Genomic DNA, 26,968 nt, shown 5'->3' with positions numbered 1-26,968 from the left:
TTGGTTGGCCGCGGTCGGGCTCTGGCGTGAGATGCTGTATTGCTCCCGTCTAGTCGGCATCGATGTTATTGCTGGCTTTGCAATCTCGAACTGGTCTTTTCGTTTCGTTGGGGCAGGTTTATGTCCCACCGGCAAAAACAGTAACAGTAACACTAACACCATCAATTGGCCACCTTACAGTCGTCTTTGTTGTTGGCCCGATTACTGAGCCGGCCGAAGCGACGACTAATATGTGCACATCGCCACCGATGTTGAAGACGATGACGGCAATGACGACGATGATGCTGGCATTATTGGTAACACCAACAACAACACCAACGAGCATCTGACACAAACGACGATGTTGCAGCTGAAACATGAATGCAATGAGGCAACTCTGGCTGCCACACGGTGCCTCAGACACCGCTGTGTTGGATGCTTCGCCTGATGAGATGAGTGGCGACCATGTTTCCTGATGCGAGGCGGATAGTTTATCGCCAATTTTCATGCCGTGCAGAGGTGAACGCGGAAAAAAGGCGTTCGAACTAAAACGCACTGCACTGTGTGGGGAAAACGCTATTTGTGAGAACTGCTGCCAGACAGCATATTGGTAGCTATGGTTATTCCGTCGGTAACTGGATTCGTCAAATCGTTTCATTCGCTGATTGTGTGCCTTTCGCAAATCGGCTGTCTATGACGCTCTCGCACGCATGATTATTAATGCCAGTGGTTAGATGGGTGTAGTACATGCATATGTCTTTCTAAATACTTGCGTACGCACATATACATAAGTGAAACAATTCACGGTTCGGTCATTTGCATTGCTTGAGTACAGAAATTTCGGCACAAAATAGTAATAGTAATAAATGTGGAGTCTTCATAATGAGGATTTATCTTTGTCAGACAAGTGAAAGTGAAAATTAGAAAAAGTATAAATTATATAACTATTGGTGTTAGTGTGGAGAGTGTGGAAATTTTGAAACACCAAGCAGTGCAATGTATTAAGCTATACACACTCATCCACAGTTTTTAATTTAATTCGAAATATATATAAGTGACTAACCTCGATATCTTGTGCAATGGATCATCCAGGTAGCGGTTTTGTGGCATCGCCATGGGCAGCGGTATTAGGCCACCACGCTATGGCAGCAACGGCTGCCAGTGCTGATGCGGGATTCGCAGCAGCAGCAGCGGCACATGTCCAAAATGTGGCAGCCGTTGCTCAACATCACCATCACCACCCGCACCATCATCCGATCGCCGCTGCTGCTCACCACCACTCGCACCACCATCCACATCATCACGCCCACTCACACCACTCTCACCACACACATCACTCTCATCACCTTAATCCGACGACCATGCCTATGGACTTACATGTACCACAAGGATTTCCATATTACAGGTACTTTCCTTAATCACAGCTTTTACGTACATTTACATTTACAATATATACAATTTTTGGTTACCTCTTTCGAAGTTGGGTTAGTTCTTAACCTAATTAAATACCGTACAAATATTGAGCAAGAAATACACATCCTTGATGCAAGAGCATTAAATCCAGAAGTAGACCAAAAGAATCGTAAAACCAATTTGTGTACAAAATTTTGGCTAATTTAATAATTATTTCCCATGTACCGTCGTCAAATGTCAATAAGTTGCCAGTAAATTTAAAGTAACATAATATTTTTTATAGAATACTAAATGCGTATTAAAACTTAAACGAAAATATATATATTCGAAATGATTCTTGTAAAATAAAAAAATTAACCATAACAAAATAAGTACATCATAGAGTGGAACTTCTCTAACTCGAATCACACTCACTCCACACAAAACTTCGAGTTAGAGAGACTTCAAGTTACAGAATTTTCATTAAAACATATAATTTTTCAAATGGTATAGAATATAGATTTAAACACAGTTTTATTTATTTACTTCGCATAAAGTTTTATGTACATACGTTAAAACAGTTATTCTGTAATTTTGTTTATTGCACATTGCTATTGTTTGGCTCTTGACGTCTGTAATAGTGCTGTAATAGAGTGTAATGTCATATTTTTTGTTCGCCTCCATACGAATGTAGGAACTCCTTTAAAATTCTGCCTCGATAGTAACCTTTTAAATTTTGTATTAAGCCTTGGTCAAAAAGTTCGATTTATGGAAAGAAATTTGTATGAAATTTGACTTCTATTGCCAATTCAAGAGTTCGAGTTATGAAGAACTTCGATTTAGGGAAATTTGAGTAATGGAAGGGAATTTGTATGTAATTTGATTTCTAAACGCTATTGCCAATTCAAAAGTTCGAGTATGGAGATCTTCGAGTTATAGAAGTTCGAGTTATGGAAGTTCCACTGTAATTTTAAAATATATAGAGAATGATTTGAGTGAGTCCTGGCAAAGGAAATTTGCTTCTGGAGTGCAATCAATCCAAACGATTTTTTTCTCAGTTTACGTAAAGTATACTATGCTATTCAAAACGACTATGCTATAAAATCGTTGTCAACTACTAATAGGGTACACCAAAACTTTTGACTGATATACTAGAGTACTGATATAGAATCAAGAGATTATTTTGAAACACAGTTATATGAGCTGTATATTGCCAAATTAAATATGTTAATGATATTTACATTCGCAATATGATTTTGATAATTTTGAAACTGTGCTAAAGATAATAGTTATGAAATCATGTCGATTGAAATCAGCAATGTATAGATATGCAGTTTTCCACTTTTTTTGGCTAAAGGTTGACAGTACTTTAAAAAAATATCAAAGAAACCCATTACTTAAGAGTTGTAAACGGTTATGCACATATGTATATCACGAGGCCAATAAAAAATTTGTTGTACAACATATTCCTCTCTGTATATACATAATTGGTGACTTTGGCAATGGCAATGGACCGATTTTATCATAAATCAATTCTTCTTTTTCTTTTCTTATCGTTTTAATAGACTAATAAACAATCCAACAATTTTACCTCAATTATACAAACAATAATTACATGATTTTATCAAAGCGTCTCTGAAGTAGTTTGCAAAATTTACATTTTGTGATTTGAGTTGTGTGATTTGTAAGGCAACCACGCCTGTTTCCTATAAAAATTAAATAAATAAAATGCGAGCGTATACAATTTTCGGATATACCCAAACTTGGCGCTTCCTTACTTGTTCTGATTCCGTCCATTGCCCAAAAATATTTATTTCTTTAGAGAATCCAAATACTATACTCGTATATATCAGTATGAAAACTCAAGTACCCAGATTCTAGGTGTAAGGTTAATCCATAAGGTCCCGAGTCAATCAGAATTGAAACGAGACATTTATATATTCAAGAATTCATAACATCTCTACCAATGCAAGGGCAAGAGGTAATCCCTGTTATTATTAATTCAAATTCGATTATTAGGTAGATTTTGCTTTACGAATTACGAAATAAACGGGGACAGGTAAACGAATTGGCTGTTGATTAGATCGTCGTTGTAAATCTAGTCACAGTGAGCACTTTATCCTTATTACTTCAACAATTTATTTCAACATGGTCAGCAGCTAGACCGCACACCCAAAGCTTGAACTAATCGGTGCAATTGAAAGAGAATTCAAGGTTCAGCTCTTGCACCAAACACCAAGCACATCCCCAACATTCATCCATCCATCCGTCGCTTCATACTCGGCGGTACATAATAAAAGTCTATCAGGATTTTTCAATTATATCGAAATAGCGTTATCCGTACTTGCATCGCGTCAGAACGCATAATTACTATAATCACCTGAGTTATTACCTCGACGAATGTTGCTGCAAATCGAATTTACCATCGCCCGCTGACCACCGCCGTCTGTCCGCCATCAACCATTCACTGCGTCGTGGCTCTACCAATATTATCAACAGCCACATTTGATCAGGGAGAATATGAGTGCTCGCTTCAAAGCGAATCGTGGAAAGGGCAAAAAAAACAATAAATACAGCAAACATTATATTTTAAAAAATATAAGCTGCCAATGTTTTATGGTTCATATTCGGCGAGAATTCGCAACTTCAAGATGCATTCCGTCACCCTTCATCCTTCATCGTGAACACTTGGTGAGAGCTTCACTTACGGTACACTGATAGAATTCGACAATCGGTTTAACTCAGAAGTCGCATAACGGTAAAAATGGAAAAACGTTTTAATTTCGATTTGTCTCCCGTTTTATTACAGTATAACAGTTGTTGTTGTTATTATCACTTATTAATTCAAATTCTAATTGAAATAAACATATGTACTATATAAGTACATATTTATGTGATATTCGACTCATGTGCTCCTTGAACAAAGCCGCTGCAACCATCTTGGCCAACTCGTCAAATCGTCAACTGGCGATTATTCCATCTTCGGAACTTTGATGAAAAGACTAATTTGAGTGAAGTATGTGGTTGAGCATTGGATTTGTACACGGCCGCACACCCACACCAACAAGAGTTAATGCATTTCATAAGTGTACATGACCATTATGTGCGCGTGCAAGTGTGTGTGCCGACATGCTATATTAAGAACGATTGTGAAATTATGGCGCGAATGGGAGGATCTCTCCCTGCGCTGTGAGACGCAAACTACTTACTACACCATTGCATATAAAATGCGAATCACAATTTCCACAATTTATTTTCGAACGTGATTGGTGAGTGGTCGAGTACGAGCAAAGCGACAACAACAAAATGAAACAAACGGCAACAAAAGCGATGTTCTCGGCTATGCAAAGCAATGATCAAAAAAGAAACAAATGCGGTGAAACTGCAGAACGCATTAAGCAGAAGGCTTTCTGCCTGCAAAATTAAAAAAAAAAGCAAAAGCAAAATAAAATTCATCCAAAAGTGATATAAAATGTAAGAAATTATGATGAAGATGCTTGCAATAATGATGATGATAGCGGTATGGTGAGGCAATTGCTTTGAGTTGGAAGTGATGAGAATTGCGGCGCTTGAAAACAAAGCGAAGCAGCTTCGCAGAGACGCAGAGCAGGCGCTGCAAATCGGGCGAAAGGCAAAAGTCAACGCAGACTTTGAAGTGCTGAGTGCACACCCCTTGAATGCGATTCACTTCACACAATCTACCATCTATGAGTGCATTCACTGACGATTTGGCCAGTCAGGTGAGTAGCAAATAGGTTGTGAGCTTCTTAGCTTATTCTTCTTTCATACACTTTATGTAGCAATTGCTGCCGTTGCCGTTGCCGCTGCTAATGTTATCGCAGTTGGAGTAACTACGGCGGTTCAGTGAAATCGCTCCTAATTCGTTCCACGGCTGCATTGCCCGCTTTACAAGCTATAACCGACATATTACTTGAACAATAAAATGGATAAAATTCACCGCCATTGTCTTGCATCGTCGAATAGTCGTACATATGTATGTATATGCGCGTTGGTATTTTGCGGCATGAACTGACTGCTCCAGCTTGACCAGAAGCCTTACTTGGATTCGCGCGAAAAGGGTGGCTGCAGTACACGCCGCCATTAATTTCCACAGATATGTTAACAGGTTTGCATTATTGCAACACCATCGTTGTGATACCTTTATCAGGCAGATTCATTGAATCAAATGCATTTCAATCATCCAAATCTCTGCCCAGGGCTCACCACACCTGCTGATGCAACGGCACCATTTTATAGAATTCGTGTGTCTGCGTAGGAAGGACTCGTCAACTGGCCTTGCTGCAGATTCAATTAAGTTATGCAAATTTGAAGTTTCAGCCATTGCACACAGAGGAGCTTCCAATCGAATTCCACGCATTGCACCCTCACTCCAATCCGATGCCATGCCACCTTAACGTCACGTTGTTATTGTTGCAATTGTTGTTATTTTCTCAATGTTTCGATGCTTCGATTATTCTTCTATATAATTTTGATGATTATTTGATGATGTCGAAGATGTTCACACAGCCCGCAGCAGAAAACTCATTACAAAGCGCTGCGTCAAAACCCAGATGGACACATCCTTATGGTCGGCGAAGTCAAAGAGAAATAACATCGTAGCTTGTGTCGACAAGTCAAACTCTAAAATTTACACAATCTTGATTAAGTTTAAGCGGCAACGGGTCTAACAAGCACATGAAGCCAACAGTGGTAACGTCACTCCGTTTCATTTCTCGCCGCCACCATTACTGACAGAGTTCACTGCGTTTGCAGTGCTACCGTCCGGCTGTAGGCTAATTTCTGCGGCAGCTCAAGCTTATAGAAGCCGATCCACCGCTGCAAGAGTCGTACAAAATTCAAAAACACAACACACACTTACAGCAAACAGCCCCTTTGACAGTGTTACTTGCTGTGAATTTGCCAGCATTGGTGTTGGTTTTTCAGTGCGCATGCGCGGGCTCACGGCTCACATGCACAGCCATACGTTAAGTGCAAAAGTACAAATACCTGCCCGGAATATGTAATTCAGCGTAAATCATAAAGCGCATTCACAAGTGCTTATAATGCATATCTACGGACTAAGCTACAGCTACTGCGAGACGTATACATTTATATGTATTTGAGTATGTATGTATAATGTATAGATATTGATAATCCACCATCTGGACAACGACGCGATTTCCTATAAGAATACAAATGCTTTATTATGTATGTATGTATTGTACATATGCATGAGTATCTACTTAGATGTACTTATGTATGTTCTATAATATAAATAGCCTACGAGCTAACTACAAATGAATATAATACATAAGTGATAGCTTCAGCAATCACTGTGATTGAAAAAGTACAGACGATCACATAAAGACACTCACAATTAGTTTTGAACGGCAACTGTAGTACGCTTCTTAATTCTAATACGAATCGTTTGTATTAATGACTCGCCTTCATTCTAATATACATATATTCTTCAAATATGTAAATGCATTATACTTATGTGGTGCTAGTTGCATATTTCCAAATGTGCTATCAAGCGGCTGAAACCTTCTTAAATAATATTTGTCGTTTTCAAAGCAAAAGCTCTACAACTCTTCCAAAGATTCAATCTCAGGAATTCAAATTCGACGGAGATATAATTTCACTTCCAATTTCACCATATATACCTTTGCAAACAATATTTCTTTTATAAATAGTGTATTATGAAAAGGACATCTAATTAAATGAGGAAAGTCATAGGAGTCAAAATCAATTAGCCTTTTCTCCTATCTAGTGTCTAACCACCACAGAGTTGTTAAGTTTCGCACACTTTATAGTTGTTGGTGTGAAAATTGCATTCGTTGAGTTTAAAAATAATATCGAGTTAAAAATGGTTTTCCTAAAATTAACGGTCAAGTTAAAAATACTTCTGATTTTTCTTTTTTTGTAAAATTCGGCTGTATTTCACCGAGCGGCACTGTACGCCCAAAACAGAATCCTAAACACTTATAAATATGTATGAGTGGTGAAATTTTGGGATTTCTTGGCGGTTGTCGGTTGTTTCGTCTACATTGACGCCATCGATACAACAAGTAGAAATCAATGCCGGCAAAGAAGGTCGCAAACCTCAAAGGGTAAAGGCGCATCGGTGGCAATAAAACTCAATTCAAAACGAATCGATCCATAGTCACTATCATCAGGCAATATTAACAATTTTCAACGAGCTCCAGACTGGCATAGCAATCACCAACTAACGGCTGCACAAACAGCACAACCAACAACACAGCCCAGTAAAGCAGTAGATCAATCAGTGGACAGTGGAATTCAACTTAAATCAAAACAAAAAACAAAAAAATATTCGTCCAGAGTACTGATACAACAGCTGAGTCCAGGGAACGGAACAGCGCGTAAAAAGCATGATATAATAATATTGGCGGACAATATAAACGCCCCAATAATATCCACTCAAAATTAAAGAGATTTTTAGTATACTGCCACAGTTGGCTTCCTTCCTTAGCAACATGTGCTATGTGCTTAAGTAACTACACACTTGCGAGTAGTCGGCGACCAGCTACCTTGGACATAATATGTACATAAATATGTACACATTGTTTCTATATGTATATATACTCGTATGTATATCGTCACATTGCGCAGTAAACGCGGTTGTGCTTGTCAATTTGATCGATTTTCTAGAACGAGCTTCATATTAATTTGTACCTGTAGCACTCACGTCATAGCCGTGGAACAAGCAGCGATCATAAGCGGAGATACGGAGATAGAGAGTAAAAATGCAATGCGCCGCAACTTCATTAAAACCACTTGAAATGAGAGCATCACCTAATAAAAAATAAGTACAGCAAAAATTCTCGAACACCTTCTTAATGAGCAAATTCACACTTCCAAGCGGAATATGAACATAGATAATACATAAGTACGTACATATGTACATATGTACATATATATGTATATACGTATATTTATATTTTTATTATTATTGAGTATGTTGCCTCGAATTCACACAACTTGGTTGCTGAGATTCTCGGTGAATGCAAACAATGTATCCCGAATTTCTACTTACAACAAAATAATTAGCAAACAAGTAAGGAAGGGCTAAGTTCGGGTGTAACCGAACATTTTATACTCTCGCAATTTATTTATTTAACTTTATTAATATTATATAATACACAATTTGACCCACATATTCGTCATATATAATGAATAAAGTCCATTGAAAGTTGGAAACCATAATGTTAGGTTAGAAGCACCGAGGTCCTAGTGTTCGATATATGGGGCCTTAAAAACCAATGGTCCGATTTCGGCGATTTTTAGAATGGGGCTGCCACACTATAAACTTAGCTTTTGTACAAAGTTCTGCACCGATATCTTCACTAGTGCTTACTTTATATATTGTAATGTAATCGATTCAGATCGTCTTCAAAGTTCTGGTATATAGGAAGTAGGTGTGGTTGTGAAGCGATTTGGCCTATTTTGACAACATATCATTGGGATGTAAGGAAACTATTACAAACCAAGTTTCATTGAAATCGGTCGAGTATTCCTGAGATATGGTTTTTGACCCATAAGTGGGCGACGCCACGCCCATTTTCCATTTTGTAAAAAAATATGAATGTAGCTTCCATCTGACATTTCTTATGTGAAATTTAGTGTTTCTGACGTTTTTGGTTAGTGAGGTAACCCACTTTTAGTAATTTTCTACCTAACTTTTGTATGGGAGGTGGGCGTGGTTATGATCCGATGAGTTTGGTTTATATAGCTCTATTGGTTTGCGATTTTGCTCATTTTTGAAAGCAACCTTCCTATGGTGCCCAGAAATAAGTGTGCCAAGCCTTTTGAATTCAAAAACCAGAAACTTTGTGCGAACGGTAATATCATCTATATAATGTTATTCTTTATTGCAAAAGGAAGTTTGTGCTGTGGAGTCAACTATGTTGCGTAAGCCCAACATCTATGAAGGCCTTTTAATATTAAAAACAATTAAAACAACTATTATTTCGCATAAATTTTCTGGGTGCTGCCCTAACCCATTTTCTTCGTGAAATTGTGTCATAAGTAAAAAGTAATTTCGAAATTAGCCTCCAAAATCAAAATATTTACCTTCGAATTTTGAAATTAAGCTTTCCAGTATACCCAATATTACATACAAAATGTATGTTACTCAAAATATAACAAATGAAAATAATACACATTTCCCTCTTCAGTGGTGTTTTTTGACCAGGCTTATATGACAGATGATATAAGGGATCAAAGTTGAATCTTGGAAAAAATTATACAAATGTACATATATTCCAAGAATATCGGCTTAATGATGCCGTAAATCAAAACCAATTTCTGGGATCGATATATTGTCATTTTAAATGACTTCGGTTTATTTTGAGTCCACTAATGAGTGATATCCTTATTTTCCCAGACTATTACACCATAATGACAACATATCCAGTTGATCTGAGTCTAAAGGGACTCGTACTATAAAACATGAAGATTTCATTTGAAACCACAAATAAGGACAATATTTTCAGTAATGTCTAATTTCCTCTTTAGATACTTAAAAAAGCATGATGTGACTACATCAAATACTCTCATCTACATGATTTAAGAATTGTTGTTTCCTACTTGTGGGGTATTAGGTTGTGACACTACTATTTAATAAGCGTAAAAACGCTTCTTAATTTAACAGTAGTAGTAAAGACGCATAATATCTACATGTATTACATATATGTATGTATGTGTATGTACCTATGTATGAATTAACATGAATGCACATTCGTAGTCACATACATATGTATGTATGAATTGCTGCCTTGTTAATGCGAATCTAACGATCATTATCCGATATCGTTCATATATTGGATATGTATGTACATAATTAGGTATTTGACTACCGCCAATATGGCATCCTCAATAAAAACTGATGCAATTTTCCCTTTCGCGTAGTAGCCATGAAAATAGAGGTCCCAAGGCGCTTGGCAGACGACATTTCGGAATAGTCCCCTCTTTGCCCGACGACGATCTCATCGCCTAAATCCGAATGCAAAGATTGTCACGCTTGTCGTGTCGATTGTAATTATCGCCACAGCTGAAGTCCTAAAATGGGTGCTTAGTTTAACATAATAATTACTAACCCATGATGAAACAAATTAGCAGCCGGCGATGCACTGCTCTGCTAATATGCGAACACAAATACAAAAGTGTGTACGATATTTATACCTTTACGTGTTGACAAGCTCATAAACACCCCTATAGGAATTAAATGAAGTAGCGAGTACTCACTAATGAATACGCCAAAAACAAAGGTGGTGCAATTCAAAAATGCTTCCCTTTCAACATAACTTAGGTTGGAGCAACCAAATCTTCTGCTCAACATCGTTATAATTAACAGGACAGATAATAAAATTTATAAATCATGAAGTAGGTTCTGCACACATATACATATACATAGGATCGTTTTCAAATTAAGTTAAAATATGTTGATTGACTGCAATGTTCATAGAATACGAAATGATTAAAATAGTATACTGTAAGAAAGAGTAAAGCTGGAAACTTCCCATATCGATAAATGTCGGGGTTTTTCCCGCTGGGGTGCTTGAAAAAACATGTTCGAATTCCAGTGAAGACACGTGTTCAGCACAATCGCGTTAACGACGTTGAATCACAGAAAATATGTCACAAACAAGGGACAATTGCCAAATAAAGAGTGAAAAATTCTCGATCGTAGTCGGTCATAGATTGCTGATTGCTGGTATTAGCGGTTCCAGTAAAAATTGCGTAAACAGAAGAAGCAATAGTGAAATGGCGGCAAACGATGTGCCCTTAACTGGTCGGGAGTGATGTTTAGACACTTGCTGACGGCTCACGCCAAGACACAAACGAGTAGGAAGGCTCATACTAAATTGTAAATGAACGAATGTGTTTAATTACTAAATATATTTGCATGGTTATATAATATTTGCTCTACATACATGCAATGCATACTTACATAGATAGCGATCCCAAGATATTTAGATAGAGGACATTTTCTATAAAAACACCACGCCGATCTACATGCGCGCTTCAAATACCTTGTCTTTAAATATTTCTCAGATTCCCGAATGTTTTCATGAAATTTTTAAATTTTTAAGAAACTGCCCAATAAAATAGTTTTGAACTATTAAAACCATGTACAAATAAAAGATGAACATTATTTCCTGTATGAGTTTTCAATGAATTCTTCTTTATTCTTCAATATGGGTATTTATAGGTTAGTCTGGCGGGCCGCAAAGCCACGTATAGACCAGTGTTGGTCCTTAGCGATAGCAGATGGAGTTCCATCACATAGTCAATGATGAGTAGTCATCCTCTAGGATGCCAGCGCTTAACGCGAACTTTAAAAGGCCTCACTACTACTGACTCTTCCAGTTTTTCGTACTGTGAGGCCCCCAAGTGCTAAGTGTTGCCTTGCCACTGCAGAACAAGCGCACAAAAGATGCATCCCAATTGAAAAGTGGGATCAAGTAGTCTGTTCCTGCCAAACTGTCATTACCCACCGATCTATAACCGAAGGTTCTATATCGTCCCACCAATTTAACCGCGATATTATCGGCAAAGAGATCTTAGTGTCCCATCATGCACAGCGCTGCAAGCCGTTAACTCTTTCCATAAGCTTTCGATCCAAGCAAGTCAGTTTTTTCGCTTTTAACCCCACACCCGATTGTTATTGTGTTGCCCAAATCTGGACAGTATTAAGAGTGATTATCATGATATTGCTAATGGTGTGTAGACACCATCCCGTTATTAAGGTAGGGTTTTTGACGTCTAGTTTCCTTACCAAGTTATTCACCACTAATTTCCATGGTAGCGGAGATAGCACTCCATCTTACGGGGTGCCCCTACAGATCCCCTTTATCATTCTGGCATCGTTGTTTCTGCTATTATCCTTCTTAATCTGTAGGCTTTTGCTCAACCGATGTATGCAGGTTCAACACTTATTGACTCGCTACTGCTCATAATAGCCTCAGTAGATACGTTGTTAAATGCTTCGATCCAGGTATACTCCAACCATGAATACTCTTATTTCTTAATATAACTTTGAATGTTTTATTATAAAATACTACATTTATACGTACTAGTGCTGACTCCTGACGACGGCGAAAAGTTTTGTGTAAAATATCATATTGTAATCAATTGTTACAGAATACATCGAATGTCTAACTCGATCGGAAAAATGTTTAAAAACTGTTGTTTTTTTTCTAGATATCGGGATGATGCACTTTGCTGGGGTGATAGGTAAGCCTTTATTTCTACTCTGGTAAACTTAAACTTTTACGAGAAATGCATTTACGGACTAATAATCTTACTCTCTTGTAGAAAATCTATGGAAGAAATTGGAGCCGCTCAATCTTCGGTAAATGCAAGGTAATAAACATATATACATACATACATCAAGCATTTAGTATTAATATTTCATACTTTTGAAATACCTGTAATTATTCTTAAAATCCACAAGAAGGTTAAATAATATTTCGTATTAGTACAAATGTATATAATTTGAAACAAACTCTATTTTCCGTGTACCGCGATGTACACTCCATCCCACCATGGCAAAGGTAAAGGAAAGCTGATATTTATGTAAATACGAATAAAACCATATAAAGGACAAAGTTTGACACAGTTTAGATTTTATGAAAATGTTTACAATTATATTTTCCCAAAGCCCTATTTAAGCACCATTCACCTGTTATTAACGCAGACTCAGAATCTGTAGTGTTGTTGCATTGCCACGTCGCTGAATATGGAAAGATCTCGGAGTTTTACTTCTCTTGAACGTAATGTATGCGTGTTGTTTGCCTCGGCGTCCTATTGAATTTGTTAACATAAAATTATTAGGCCGTTTCAACGGACGTTGCCTGACATCTTTTGCGGCTTAGGTGACATTTAAACAGCATGTTTTTCTGCGTTGCTGTTGTCGACACATCGTATCTGCTTTGCAATGCCAATAATGACAACGACCAATCCGCAACTATGTATTTATATCCACAACCTCAACTCCAACAACAATCGTTCGAAGTTCGAACATTGGTAACTTAGTCCAGATATTTAATGCGAATTACAGCAGAAAAAGTACAAATATCAGACTAATTGGATTTATCTTGTGACTGCTCATTTAACGTGTGCAGACATATAAACAATCATATATACATATGTAGACATTTAGGTAACGTCTGAGATAGCACATTCTCAAATATTGAATATGTAAACACGAACGTACTTATTTGTATTTAACAGTTTTATACTCATTTACAAATGCATCCGTTAATTATTGTTAAAGATAAGTCTTAGTTCTATACTTACACACATTAAAAAGTGGACCACCGGGTAAAAAAGGGGTAAAAGGTGTTGACTCTAGACTCATCATATAAAGCTAAAACAATTTTTTCTCAATGTCAATATGGTTCGATATTATGATAAGATAATTATAATTAGATGAAGCTCTTTAATTTCTCATTACCCTGTAAGTTTTTCTGGAATAACAATCGAGATTCATTTATACCAATATTACTCCAAATTTAGCGTAATGCGAACACTTAATCAATGGAAGATAATTTTTTCTAAACGACTCTACTAAGCTTCAACTAGTTTTTAACGGTAGATCGTTTCTAAATTCGTTCTATTATGCATGCTATGTTCGCAATATCTGATTAATAATCGTATTAGGGTTAAACAATCATATCCGATCCCAAAATGTCTTGAATTACTTATGATGACTTAAAAAATAATAGGACCAGTGTCCCGACCACAAAATGCCGTTAAGTTTGAATCACTTAATTATAAAGTGTTATAGCCACCATTGAAGCTATACAAGTAAAATTCGGTACAGAGGAACTCCTTATAGGTTATATATACATATATCATCTAAACCCCTAAAGCTATCAACTCCACCCCCATACAAAAATTATGTTGAAAACTACTAAAAGTGAGCTACTCAGTAACTAAAAACGCCAGAAGTACTAAATTTTATAGAAAAGATGGTACAGAAGGGCTACACTCAAATTGTTGTACAAACATTTCGAAAACAAGTAAGGAAGGGCTAAGCTCGGGTGTAACCGTACATTTTATACTCTCGCAATTTATTTATGTAATTTTATAAAGATAACACAATTCGACCCATATATTCGGTATAAAGTTCAATGGAATAACGAAAATCATCATAAATAGTATATGGGGACTGAGGTAATTCCTAAACCGATTTCACTCGTTTTCACCACCAAGATACAATGTATCGAAGACTATACGCTCACTTAATTTAATATTACTTATAATTAGGTATATGGGATCTGGGGGAAGTTATGACCCGATTTTTACCATTTCAGGTACAGAGAGAAACTGTTATAAGAAAAAAATTCAGAGGGAATGAATTACATTAAAATATCTGAGGGATTTACCTAAGTATATTTTCGGTGAAAAATTACCCTTAGGCACTGAGTTCTTCATGTCCGATATCAAGGGCCTTGAAAAGTCATGGTCCGATTTTGACAATTTTTCCACAAGTGATGTCACAGCTCAAATACAGTATTTGTGTAAAGTTTCAAACGAATCAAAAGAATTCAAAATTGAGTTATATAGGAAGTAGACGTAGTTGTGAACCGATTTCACCCATCATCAGGGTGTCAAGAAAGTGTTATATACCGAATTTCATTGAAATCGGTAGAATAGTTCTTGAGATATGGTTTTTGACCCATAAGTGGGCGACGACATGCCCATTTGCCATTTTGTAAAAAAATCTCAGTGCAGCTTCCTTCTTTCTTATGTGAAATTTGGTGTTTCTGACGTTTTTCGTTAGTGAGTTAACTCACTTTTAGTAAATTTCAACCTAACCTTTGTATGGGAGGTGGGCGTGGTTATTATCCGATTTCTTTCATTTTTGGACTGTATAAGGAAATGGCTAAAATAAACGATTGCAGAAAGTTTGGTTTATATAGCTTTATTGGTTTGCGAGTTATATACAAAAAACCTATTTGGGGGCGGGGTCACGCACACTTTTCTAAAACAATTACATCCAAATGTGCCCTCCCTAATGGGATTCTATGTCCCAAATTTCATTTTCATAACTTTATTTATGGCTTAGTTATGACACTGTATAGGTTTTCGGTTTCCGCCATTTTGTGGGCATAGCAGTGGACCGATTTTGCCCATTTTCGAAAGCAACCTCCTCAGGCAGCCAAGGAACATGTGTTCCAAGTTTCAGAAGATATCTTAATTTTTACTCAAGTTATCGCTTGCACGGACAGAGAGATAGACGGACATACGGATTTGAACTTTACTCGTAACCCTGGTCGTTTTATTATATATAACCATATATCTAACTCGTTTAGTTTTAGGACTTACAACCAACCGTTATGTCAACAAAACTATAATACTCTCGTAGCAACTTTGTTGCGATATTATAATAAGAAACTATAGAGGAAACTCTATATTTGCACAATGGATTTTGAGAGAATCGTTAAAACACTTGTTCATTAGAGTAAACTGAATTACGAAAACAAAAATAAATCTTATAAAGATATGTATGTATGTATGTACATGTTTATCTCATCAGCAATGACATAAAAAACTTCCATCAAAAATAATTAAAAGTTGAAATTGAAATTGAAAAGCCCATCGTTTAACAAAAATGGAATGGAGAAGATCGAAAAAAATGCCAAAGGAGGGCCTACAGCGATTAGTTTGCAATTAATATATTGTACTTGTTCGTATATATTAGTAAACTAAAGCTGAGGAAAAGAATTGAGGACGAAATTCGGAGAGGTTTGATATAACTTTCAATTTTGTATACATCTCAGCTCTTAGAGAGATATCACTAAGCGCATTAATTGTCCTGATGATTATTGGTTAGTATTATAAATATAAATCGCAAAAAAAGCGAAGAAATAAATATTATTAGATTATAACTAACCCATGATTACAACAAACCCATAAAATAACTCATTAGAAAATTAATTATAAGATAAGTTGGATTTCAGTTTCTAGGTGTCTGGTTTCATGCTTTAATGATGGCCATTTATAAAGGTTATTTTCAACTGATATTATAAATTTTATATGAGAAAATCAAAACAAGGAAGCAGTTCTACATCAAATTCTGTTTGTTCAACAATTTGTAAACTATCCATAAATAGAATCTTCGTCATACATATGTATATGTGTGTATGTATATCATTGGTATCCTCAATATAATAAGTTAATAATAAGTTAAATTATTATATTGAGGATACCAATGATATACATACTATAATATGATATAATTTAACTTATTATATTGAGGATACCAATGATATACATACATTACTTTACTTATATATTTACTAAGATATGCGGTGTAAGGTCAACTAGAAATATTAAAACTATTAAAACTATTAAACACGAACCAAATTGACCTATTTTCATTAAATCGGAATTCTATCATTTTTAGTTCAAAGCAGCCACTTGTCAATACCATTATTGCAAGAAAGGAAGGATGGAGCTCTGTGTTAAATTCAATGTTTCCCTAGTTATTTATCAAACGTGTAGTAGTTTCGGGGCCATCGGCATGAACTGCAAAAATGCAATACTCTACGAAATATGAAAACCTTTCAAAACTTTGAAAGCCATAATACAATTTCCATGACTGTTATTCTGTTGGTAGGTAGTGGATTAAAAACAGCCGATCGGTCGGGAAATAATTTTAAATATGAATTGAAAATTAGTGAAGGTTCACATCTATGTACCATATACATATATTATTAAGACGATCAATATATTTACACGTGTATATGTCGTGGAATTCAAATAGACAATTTCTCTACAGAAACGAGAATTTCAATTTTATTTCTGTGTCATGGCTATTTTTTCAGTAATTGAATTATAGTACTTTTTTAATAGAAAGGCGATATGTTGTAAATGGTATAAAATTGCACATGCATATGTATATGTGTTTACAAAATACTGTTTGATATTTTAGTCACAACATGTCCATCAAAATAGTAAAGACGAACGTTAAAACAGTTTCGATAGTATCTGTATTTACTTCAACATTCACATTTAGTCATGTGTGTATGCGTATGTGCGTATGGGCACGTATACATACATACATATGTATATACTTTTGTATATTTCGTAGAAATGCCGTATAACCGTATTTAAAGGATATAATATATAAACAACGAAATACATATATATACATATATCTATGCATACTCATGTACATATGTATGTATGTATGTATACATAAATGTATGCGTTTCTACAGTTCTCCCTCGGTAAGTTTAAACTTGACTTAACTTAAGCTCCATCATTGTAATGCCAATCTGCTTGTTATTAGTATATACTCATTTAGTATAGATACTCATTTAGTTTACAGATATTAAACAATAATTGTCAACTGATTAAGAAATATGTCACAAAAGGGCCAGTCTAGAGTCCCCAAAGTGCTTTGTTAAAGTTAAATTTATTCTGTGAGTAAGAAAAATGAATCGATTAGATTATAGTTAGAGATTAAAGTGGATAGGTGCGATAGTGTCCAACTATCATCGTTACCCGATTTGAAAAATGCCATAGTAATAGATTATTTTTAAATCCTAGAATGAAAGCTGCGCATCCAGTTACATACCAGAGATTAACAGGAGTATTATTTATACATTCGACAAACACTATCGCTCTTCTTTCAAAATATGTACATCGTTAACGCGATCAATTGCATTCAAGCACACGCGTTTTAGTCTTCTTGCTCTGCTTCACTGTTGTCATTTGAACGGCTTACCCAAGCATTTACTTGTGTGTATATACCTATTTAGGTATGTATGCAGGTTAGAGTACCATGAATATAGTATGTACTTAATTGGTACATATGTATATGTACATATGTGTAGCTGCAGTATAATAAACATGACTAAATGTTAGTAATGCGACTGAACGAAACGAGACAGCAATAATTGAAGGAAGCGAAATTGAGCATATTTTAAACATAAAGTATGTAAATACTAAGTAACCACAGTAACATAACCCAACGCAAAAAGTATCTGTCTAATTGTCGTGCGTGACAGCCTATTATACATCAAATTGTTTGTATATAAGGCGAGGACTGCTACAAAGCTACAAAAATTTCGCTCACGTAACTATCAAAAAAGAAAACGAAGTGTAAATGTTCGTTTGTCGGGCGTGGTGGCAGCTGAGGTCAAAGCGAGATAGAAATACTCAAAAAGTTTCTTACATGAAATGTAGTATATAAGATTTTCATATACATACGTACTTATACTTATAAGTATTCACATCCCATGCACCAGCACTGAGGGCTCATCGAAAAACATATAAAAACTTACATTGCGAAGACACACTAACAATTCTGAGTTCACATTCTTCTGCAAAAAAAGCAAATGTACTTATGTATAACAAACCATAATATCACCTCGCGGCTCTTATTCGAAATATATTTTTTGTTGCAAGTTGTAGACTTGGATATACGCATATACTTCTGATTATGTGGCTCATTTTGTATGCGCTCAATGTAGATTCAACCAACGGCAGTCACGTCCCGCCCATTTACGCTCAATACAGCACATGCCGACAACAGTAACAGAAAGAGAAAGAGATACGGCGTATTGTAGCGTAAAATACTGTGTGTGAGAAGACATAGGCTTGAGTGTCTTGCTCAGTAGTTATGGCCGTAGACAAAAGAGAGGGTAAAAAACGGACGTGAATCTTCTTCAAATAGGAATGACGAGCGGAGCGTGCAACTGCTTAAAATGCTACTGGTACAACGAGTACATGACCGAACAGCTAGTCAGGTGCCCGACATCGCCCACACATATTCAGATTCAAAAACATGCGCAACTTTTCCTCCTAACTGCTTACATACAAGTGGACAAATACCTATAGTAGATGAATACATACGTAACTGTATGTACGTATGTTAAATATATTTATGTACGCATTTTACGTATGCACGTAGTTCAATATAATACAATAGGAAACGTTTCACATATTCATCAATTCCAACCGCGTTTACGCCAAAGCTTTCATACATTCCACTGCAAAACTCTACAATATTTGTGACTTCCTTCTCTTTTCCACGAAATAGTTATTACAATTATAAGTAAATGATTAAAAGGATATGGAAATAGAACTCAACTAACGGTGACAAAAAAGAGCCCAACAAGAGTTGAGGCAAATATGACATTCAGCTACGATTTGTGACCTTTTCCAATTTTTCATTCAACTCTCCTAAGTACAACAATTTAAGAAACAAACAATACAATATAGGTTTCCAATTATTTATAGTAAAATACTTGCATAGAAATATAACCGATATTACGCACTCATATACATATGTATGGTATATGAGAGAATAAAGTCATCCCGTTCGAGATGAGCGGATAAAACCCTCTATTTCATCCCCCGCAATACTACGCTCTGTCTTCCGCTCCTCTCTTCGCTACAAACTGCGCGCTCTCTACTCTGTTTCACACCATTTCACTAAGTCACTATGCCTTCGTCACACCACATAAAATATGGTATACTCGTATATATACATACATACATATGTACATTTACATAGCTTGCCTAACCTCATAGGCATGGCCAGATTTTCGTGTCTTTTGGTTTTATTTCGAACGTGAATACATCGTTGAATTATTCTGCACGTACTCGTCGCCAACTTCGGACGCACTGTGTGTATAGTCGCCAAGTCATACTGCGTACGTTTTATTCTCGTACACTTCCTTTTGTCGTTTTCGGTATTGCACCAGCGCGCATACTAACTAAACTGTGCCAGTCTATATCACTTTCTTTTGCAACGGTATCGACGGTGCGACCATAATCAGATTTCTCAACATAGAGTGCAAGTGTGGAGTGGTCGGTGGACAATGGCGGGTGGTAGTAGATAAGCTACCCCAGTCATGCATAGTGGTAATCGCCAACTACGTGTAATTGTTGACCACAATTGCCAACCAGATCGCATTCGGTGTTGAGCACTCACACGCAAACATCCCTGCACCAGCCTCTCCGGGCACACGGGACTTGGCTGAGATATCACAATTATAGACAAGGCATATACCGCAACGTGTTGCCATTAAGTACGCACGAAACGTATAACAACGCATTGGGACGTGCAGTTGATGTGGACCGTTCAGTACGCGGTCAATAAAACTCAAAGTCATCTGAACGCACATCGCGTACGGTCCGTACTCGGACGCGGTAGGATTCAATTGGAATTACTAATCTGAATTTGCCGAATTCGGCAGACAGAAAATCGCGAGTGCCAACCGGAAGGCCACAACTAACGCCAGCCGATAACCTTCATACGTTTCCTCATTGTAAATTGAACCGCCTCCCACATTTCTAGTTAAAAAAAAATGCCAGTGAAATTTGTAAATTGATTCAATCGGAGATTGGTGTGAGTGTGTCTATGAAAGTGAAATGATTAAAATATACACGGAAATAATCGTTAGTTAATTGTAAAATTTAACACTTCAATAAAATACAGAATTTGTTTATTCGTGTAAATATCGGAATATATGCGCCAGAGGAATACAGAGATCCTTAAAATACATACATATGTGAATTATAATGCGCACGTTTATGTGATTGAAAAAGTGTTGAATATTCAGACAAAAAATATCTAAAATCGAAAAATATTATTAAATTGAAGTTTAATTGTGTGATAAGGGTGCCATAAAATTAAATGCATATAAGCTATGCATATATTTACCATGAAGCAATAGTGGCCGCATACATTTCCGAATTCATTCAGTTACAAAGCGAATAATTATTGTACTCTCAGTGCAAAACAACAAATATAAAAAGAATTATTTAATTAACATCCGACATGCTACCCTATCAAGCTGTCGCAATGGATTATGCTGGTTACCAGCGGCAGCCTACACCCGGACATCCTGGAAATCACATGTCAGCCATGGGCCCGCTGAGCATGCCCGGTGTGCCGGCTGGACCCTTCACACACTCATGGCTGGTGCCAACACAAGATCTGTGCGCTATGCCATACGGCAAAATGGCAAGCCAGCACCAAGGTGGAGGAATGCACGGCCCACAACAGCCCATCGAGCCAGGGTCAGTTTACAAATTATTTTAAACAGATTGGCTAATTTTACTAGCTTACTACTTAAAATCTTAATTTATGTGTAATTAATCCTTGTTGCATGAAGTACTCCATCACATAGCGGCTGTTCGTGTCAGTCTGCGAACAAAGATATTTCAGTGAAACTTGGCAAAAGAGTAAAATTAAAAGTATGACCCTGCAGACCACGGGATTACAGATATATTTCAATATATCCCGAACTTAGCGCTTTCTTTATCTGAGATTACGTTTGTAAATGCACATTTGTGAAATTAATTCACATATAAAGAACGAAGAAAAGGAGTGTACGTACGGTTTACTCGTAAACCAAAGCGATCGATCTACGTGAATTAAAATATTTTAACCGATCTTCATATTCGGATTAAACGTATGATTCCTCGTACATAAGTACGTTTGTTCCCAATTTCAAAGTAAAGAAGTAAGGTTTCATTAGAGTGCTAATCCCGGCGGATATAGCTCTTTTTAACAACATATTTATGATCGTACATATGAACTAGGGCTCCTAAATTATTCGATTAACCTGAAAACCGATTATTTTAATATCCGGTTTGTAACCGTTCGTACGAATATTAACCGGTTAGTACTATTCGATTAGTCGCAATGTTACGTCTATTCGAATAGTCGTTCTACTGCGGTTATTCAAATAGTTATACTGTCACTATTCGAATAAATGAAAATTGTTTGAAATCCAAACAGACTTTGATTTTTTAAAGTTTCCGCAATTCAGCCACTTTATCAGAATCAGAGAGAACGTTCTCCATTGTTGGAAACATTGTGGCACCACGTAGAAGCTGCTTGCAACCAACAAATGTTAACCTTTTAACTTTCTTATATATAAAATAGACGTTTTATGAAAAATACTGGTTTAATACATTCGCCCAAGTGAAATGGTTTAAAACTATTTTGTCATTACTTAATGGTTCCCGTGAAATCATTGTTATGTTTTGTATTTTAAGTTTTTTGTTAGTTTTAATGTTTAACTTTTTTCAATAAAAAACAGAAAATTAATGCTCTTGCGCTATTCGAATAGTCTACAACGAACGGTATACCGAATTGTCGAAAATAAGCGGTTAATCGAATAGTCGATGACTGACAACTATCCGAATAGTGCAAACCGAATATTATTATTCGAATAATGCCCTATTCGGTTAATTCGGTTAGTCGATTAGTCGAATACCAAGAGTTCTGATATGAACGTTTCCACAGAACTCGAACATATGCATAAATATGTAAATATTTTATAAATCTACCTCAACTAAGGTATCAGTTTTTATAGTAAGTGAGGCTATATATATCCAATTAGTTTTTCAATAATGCACTCACGCCATGATAAATATATTGCTAGAAAATGAAAATCCGGTCTGTACAAAGCGACATTGGTATGAAATATATGTCTAAGTACGCATACTGAATTATGTTCACATATGTGTACACATGTCAAGTATGAGTACATACATATATGTATATAAATAAGGTGGTAAATATCTGAGCTAGTGGATTGGCCCGTGGCAGACACATGGACAAAATAGCTTTCATTTAAATTTGTCCAGAGGTTCGCTACATTAATTCGTTTAATTGCTCAAAAACATTTTTAACACTTCTAGATACACATCATTGATGTCAGTGCTCAGCTTGCTTTCAAGCGCAAAGTCAGGTAAAATGCGTCCCGGCATCTTTTCAAAGGCAAAACTTAAAGTAGAAGCTGAAGTTTTAATGAAATCGTAATAAACCAACATCTCATCAAACAAACAAAACGGGCAAAAGCCGCAAATTTATGTTAGTTGTTGTTGTTTCACATACCGACGAAATGAACTAAAAGTGAAGATATAATAAAAAGTAAAGGAACAGATGTTCACCGCCAAGAAATGTCAAGCGTAATTTAGTATTGTTGTTCATATACATTTCTTACATACATTCTTTGATATGTGGGCATACCTATGTATGTACATATATATGTGCCAGAATCACATTTAACCAAAGAGGCCGACATGAAGCTCGCCGAAAATTCCGAAAAAATTCAAAAGGAAAGATAGAGTTGATATAAAGCTCCAAAGCTGCAAATAAAAGTGATCTATGCACATTCATAATTGCGAGTATTCACACTATCCACATGCCTTTATAACTTTGTGCGGCATAAGCAAACATCTCCGTGTGACATCTCACAGCCAAGCCAACGCGGTTATGAATGGCAACAGCGCAATGTCAGTCACGCCTGCAGCTTGCATAATGAAATTGCAAATGTTGCACATGCGTACTTTCCATACTCATACCCTTGTCGCATAAGTGGTATGAGTGCATAGTGCAATGGTTCTGTGGAATAACAGCACCAGCCAAAGCTTTTAAATGTAACTAATACTTGACACGTATGTACATACATATGTTTGAATTTTGCCTTTAGGCAAACAAATAAAAGGCCTTGAGACAAATATTATTTGGTTTCAGTTTGAAACTTTGATACCACTAAAACTACAAAACTTGCAAGGGGTGTTGGTAATATCACATCGATCGTTGTATCGTAATTATAATGCAATTAGAACAGCCTAAATATAGTCGTAAAATACATACTTAGCGCAATTTTTAATGAGTTAAATCTCTGATTTTATATTATATGTGTATATGTAAATCATCGTTCACTTATCGCATGTTATATTATTATCAAAAATTCATCAATGAGTTGTGAGACAGCGATTATGAAAGTGAATGATCATTTCGTTAATACTTTTCGTATGGTGAATGACAAAAATTCCGCGTTTAAAAGCCAAACTCCGGCAAAGGGAACTTTACTTGCTACGTATGTCTTGCGGCACCTTATATTTGTTTGTCATATGTACTCGTAAAAAGGAAACATTATTCACCCATTGTTACAGTTGACGTAATAGGCCACATAATGGTGTGAAAGACCTCATCACTTTGTCAAACTTACAATCTTACAAACATTCACTCATTCACACGTTCGCATAACAAATTGCTGGCAATTATTTAAAGATTCCATTGTTATTATTATGCATTGACTTTAATCCCGAATTATTTATTTTTCTTCTATCCGAACACTTTTCCTTTTAAGCGCTATTCGAACTGTAAATTTATTTAAAATGATTTCTTAAAGATCATAGCGTAAATATGCAACTCACAAACGAATAATAATTCAGCTATTAGCCGTTTTTGAATTGAGTCTTCGGCTCTTTTCTAGACACCAGCATATACGGGTAGGAATTTTAAATGGTTCTTCTAATCTTGAGGAATAGCATACCAAGAGAACTTTTAAGATAATCAATTTTAGAAAGTATTTCTAAAGTACGTATAAAATAAATATTTAAAGCTGGAACTCTACTATTATGCCTAACAGCACTTTACTAGAGTAAAAGTAACTAAAATACGAAGTTTATATGCATAAGACTTCACATTCAGCTGGAATAATGTGTTTTTTTTTAATTCTTAACATTCTGGGGACTTAAAACCCTATTAAAACTTTTTCAAAAATGAGAAACTTTGATCAATTAAAGAAAACGACTATTAATAAAAAAAACCTCGCAATTCACATCCAAGAATCCCCAAACAAATACCAATTCAAATTCGAATGTCCCTTTCTATTTGAGAAAAAAATCAATGGGGCAAACTTAAAATAACAATGCTTTAGGAGTCAGCATTATGCATTATCTACCACCACATTGAACAATGTTATCTGAAATGTAACTTTGAATATAATTCGATTCGATATTATATAATTATATATTTTTGTAATTTTAGAAGAACTTAGCACGTATTTGTACCTTATTTCCTCGGAAAACTAAACTAAAAATAAATTTTAACATATATATGAAATAAAATTCAGTGATCATATAGAGTATATTTATAAAAAAATTGGCAAAAAATGTGCATATTTTTAGAAGGATTCGTAAAAAAGTTGATCGTATGTCAGCAATAAATATATAACTACAATGTGATCATAAAACCACATTTTGAATATTGCTCCACTATTACATATACATATTCAAATCAAAAACTTATGGAAAGACTCCAAAAATTGCTAAACAGAGGAATGAGAACTATTTTAAACCTGTATTAGAAACTTTAAAATTGCTTAGTATTTAAGAAAGATTCGCCCTTAAATTCTTATAACATTAAATAAAATAAAAAAATGGAAACGCACCTAAATACGTAACTGAAAAAATTGAATATGTAGGGGAAGCCCAAAAATATGATCTAAGAAATAACCATGATTTTAAAATTAAGTATAAACAAAGTTCCAAAGCACAAAAGTCTATGTTTAACACAGATTCAAAAATATTTAATAATTTACCATTGGAAATACAAAATGAAACAAGAAACGTGCATAGAATTCGTTAAAAATAAGACAAAAAAATTTATTATATTTGTAAATGTGACGTAAAAAGTATTCTTTATACTAATAAAGTAATAATAATAATAATAAAAATTATATATTATTGTGAAAAAATTAATTTTTTGAATTTGTATTTATAGAATTCTCGAACTAAGAAAGGAAAAATCCCGAGACGCGGCCAGATCTCGACGTGGCAAGGAAAACTATGAATTCTACGAATTGGCGAAAATGCTTCCTCTTCCAGCGGCTATAACAAGCCAATTGGATAAGGCTTCCATTATAAGACTGACAATAAGTTATTTGAAATTAAGGGATTTCTCTGGACAAGGCGATCCCCCATGGACCCGAGAGCCATCGAGTAGTAGCAAATTAAAGAGTAAGTTGGTATTTAAACAGTCTCATACAATGGGAAAAAACAATTCACAACGTATTTACATAAGTAGGCCCATAACCATCTCACTTGTTATATAAAAGAAAACATATCTTCATATGTTGGAATGACTCCACCACACCTGGAAAAAAATACATATTTGACTTCCGAGAGACCAGTGGACATTACGGGACAAGCTTAGGCATTCTATATATTTCGCATTCGCTGAATGTGACTTTTTGCTTTCAATAGTGAGGTTTTTTAATGATGAGGCTTTAGAATAGTTCAAATCAATATGGTTGTGCGAATTAAGTGTGATTCAAGAATGATAAAAATAGAGGTTACTACAGTTTCGGATGGTTACTTTTTTGGAGACGTTTGATAGTAAAATACATTAGTTAGTGATATCTCCCAGGAGAAGTAGGAAGAATTCGTTTTAATTTAGAGCGTAGAGTGTCACAATCTTGAGCTCTATCTTTCTTACATGGTAGTATGCCAGTAGTACAGTAGTCTATTAGCTAAAAGCGTTAACGAAGCGGGCATTAAATTTTAAAAGATTTTGAGCACATCCTATATCATACCGTTAAATAATAATTGCGATTATATTTTTATTTGATCAGGTGCTGCAATTCGTCGTAGTCCCGCCGTAGATTTATTCGAGCAACATCAAGGCACTCATATATTACAGGTATGTATGGATTTGTTGAAAAATCAATTTTAATTAAGTTCGAACAACAATTCAAACAACAATAGAGGCTACAATTTTTACGTTTATACATATTTTCTT

At 35.6% G+C, this 26,968-nt stretch overlaps 1 protein-coding gene across 3 annotated transcripts in view; it reads left to right on the top strand.

Moving 5' to 3' along the window:
• Positions 1 to 799: 799 nt before the first annotated feature.
• LOC105212995 (protein trachealess) overlaps positions 800 to 26,968 on the top strand; it is a 32,319-nt gene continuing 6,150 nt past the window's right edge. For 2 of the 3 annotated variants that reach the window (XM_011185458.3, XM_054229039.1), the window contains exons 1-5: positions 800 to 1,384; positions 12,598 to 12,630; positions 12,712 to 12,759; positions 25,952 to 26,187; positions 26,802 to 26,869. In XM_011185458.3, the coding sequence (XP_011183760.1) occupies positions 1,059 to 1,384; positions 12,598 to 12,630; positions 12,712 to 12,759; positions 25,952 to 26,187; positions 26,802 to 26,869 (711 nt within the window). In that variant the 5' untranslated portion in view covers positions 800 to 1,058. Of the gene's footprint in view, positions 1,385 to 12,597; positions 12,631 to 12,711; positions 12,760 to 19,991; positions 21,442 to 25,951; positions 26,188 to 26,801; positions 26,870 to 26,968 lie in introns of those variants that run through there. The other variant, XM_011185459.3, reaches the window with a different exon arrangement.

This window comes from Zeugodacus cucurbitae, chromosome 4 (assembly GCF_028554725.1).
Source record: "Zeugodacus cucurbitae isolate PBARC_wt_2022May chromosome 4, idZeuCucr1.2, whole genome shotgun sequence".
Classification (NCBI taxonomy): domain Eukaryota; kingdom Metazoa; phylum Arthropoda; class Insecta; order Diptera; family Tephritidae; genus Zeugodacus; species Zeugodacus cucurbitae.
Note: the sequence above shows the minus strand (reverse complement) of the source record. Positions and strands in the feature narration are given on the sequence as shown.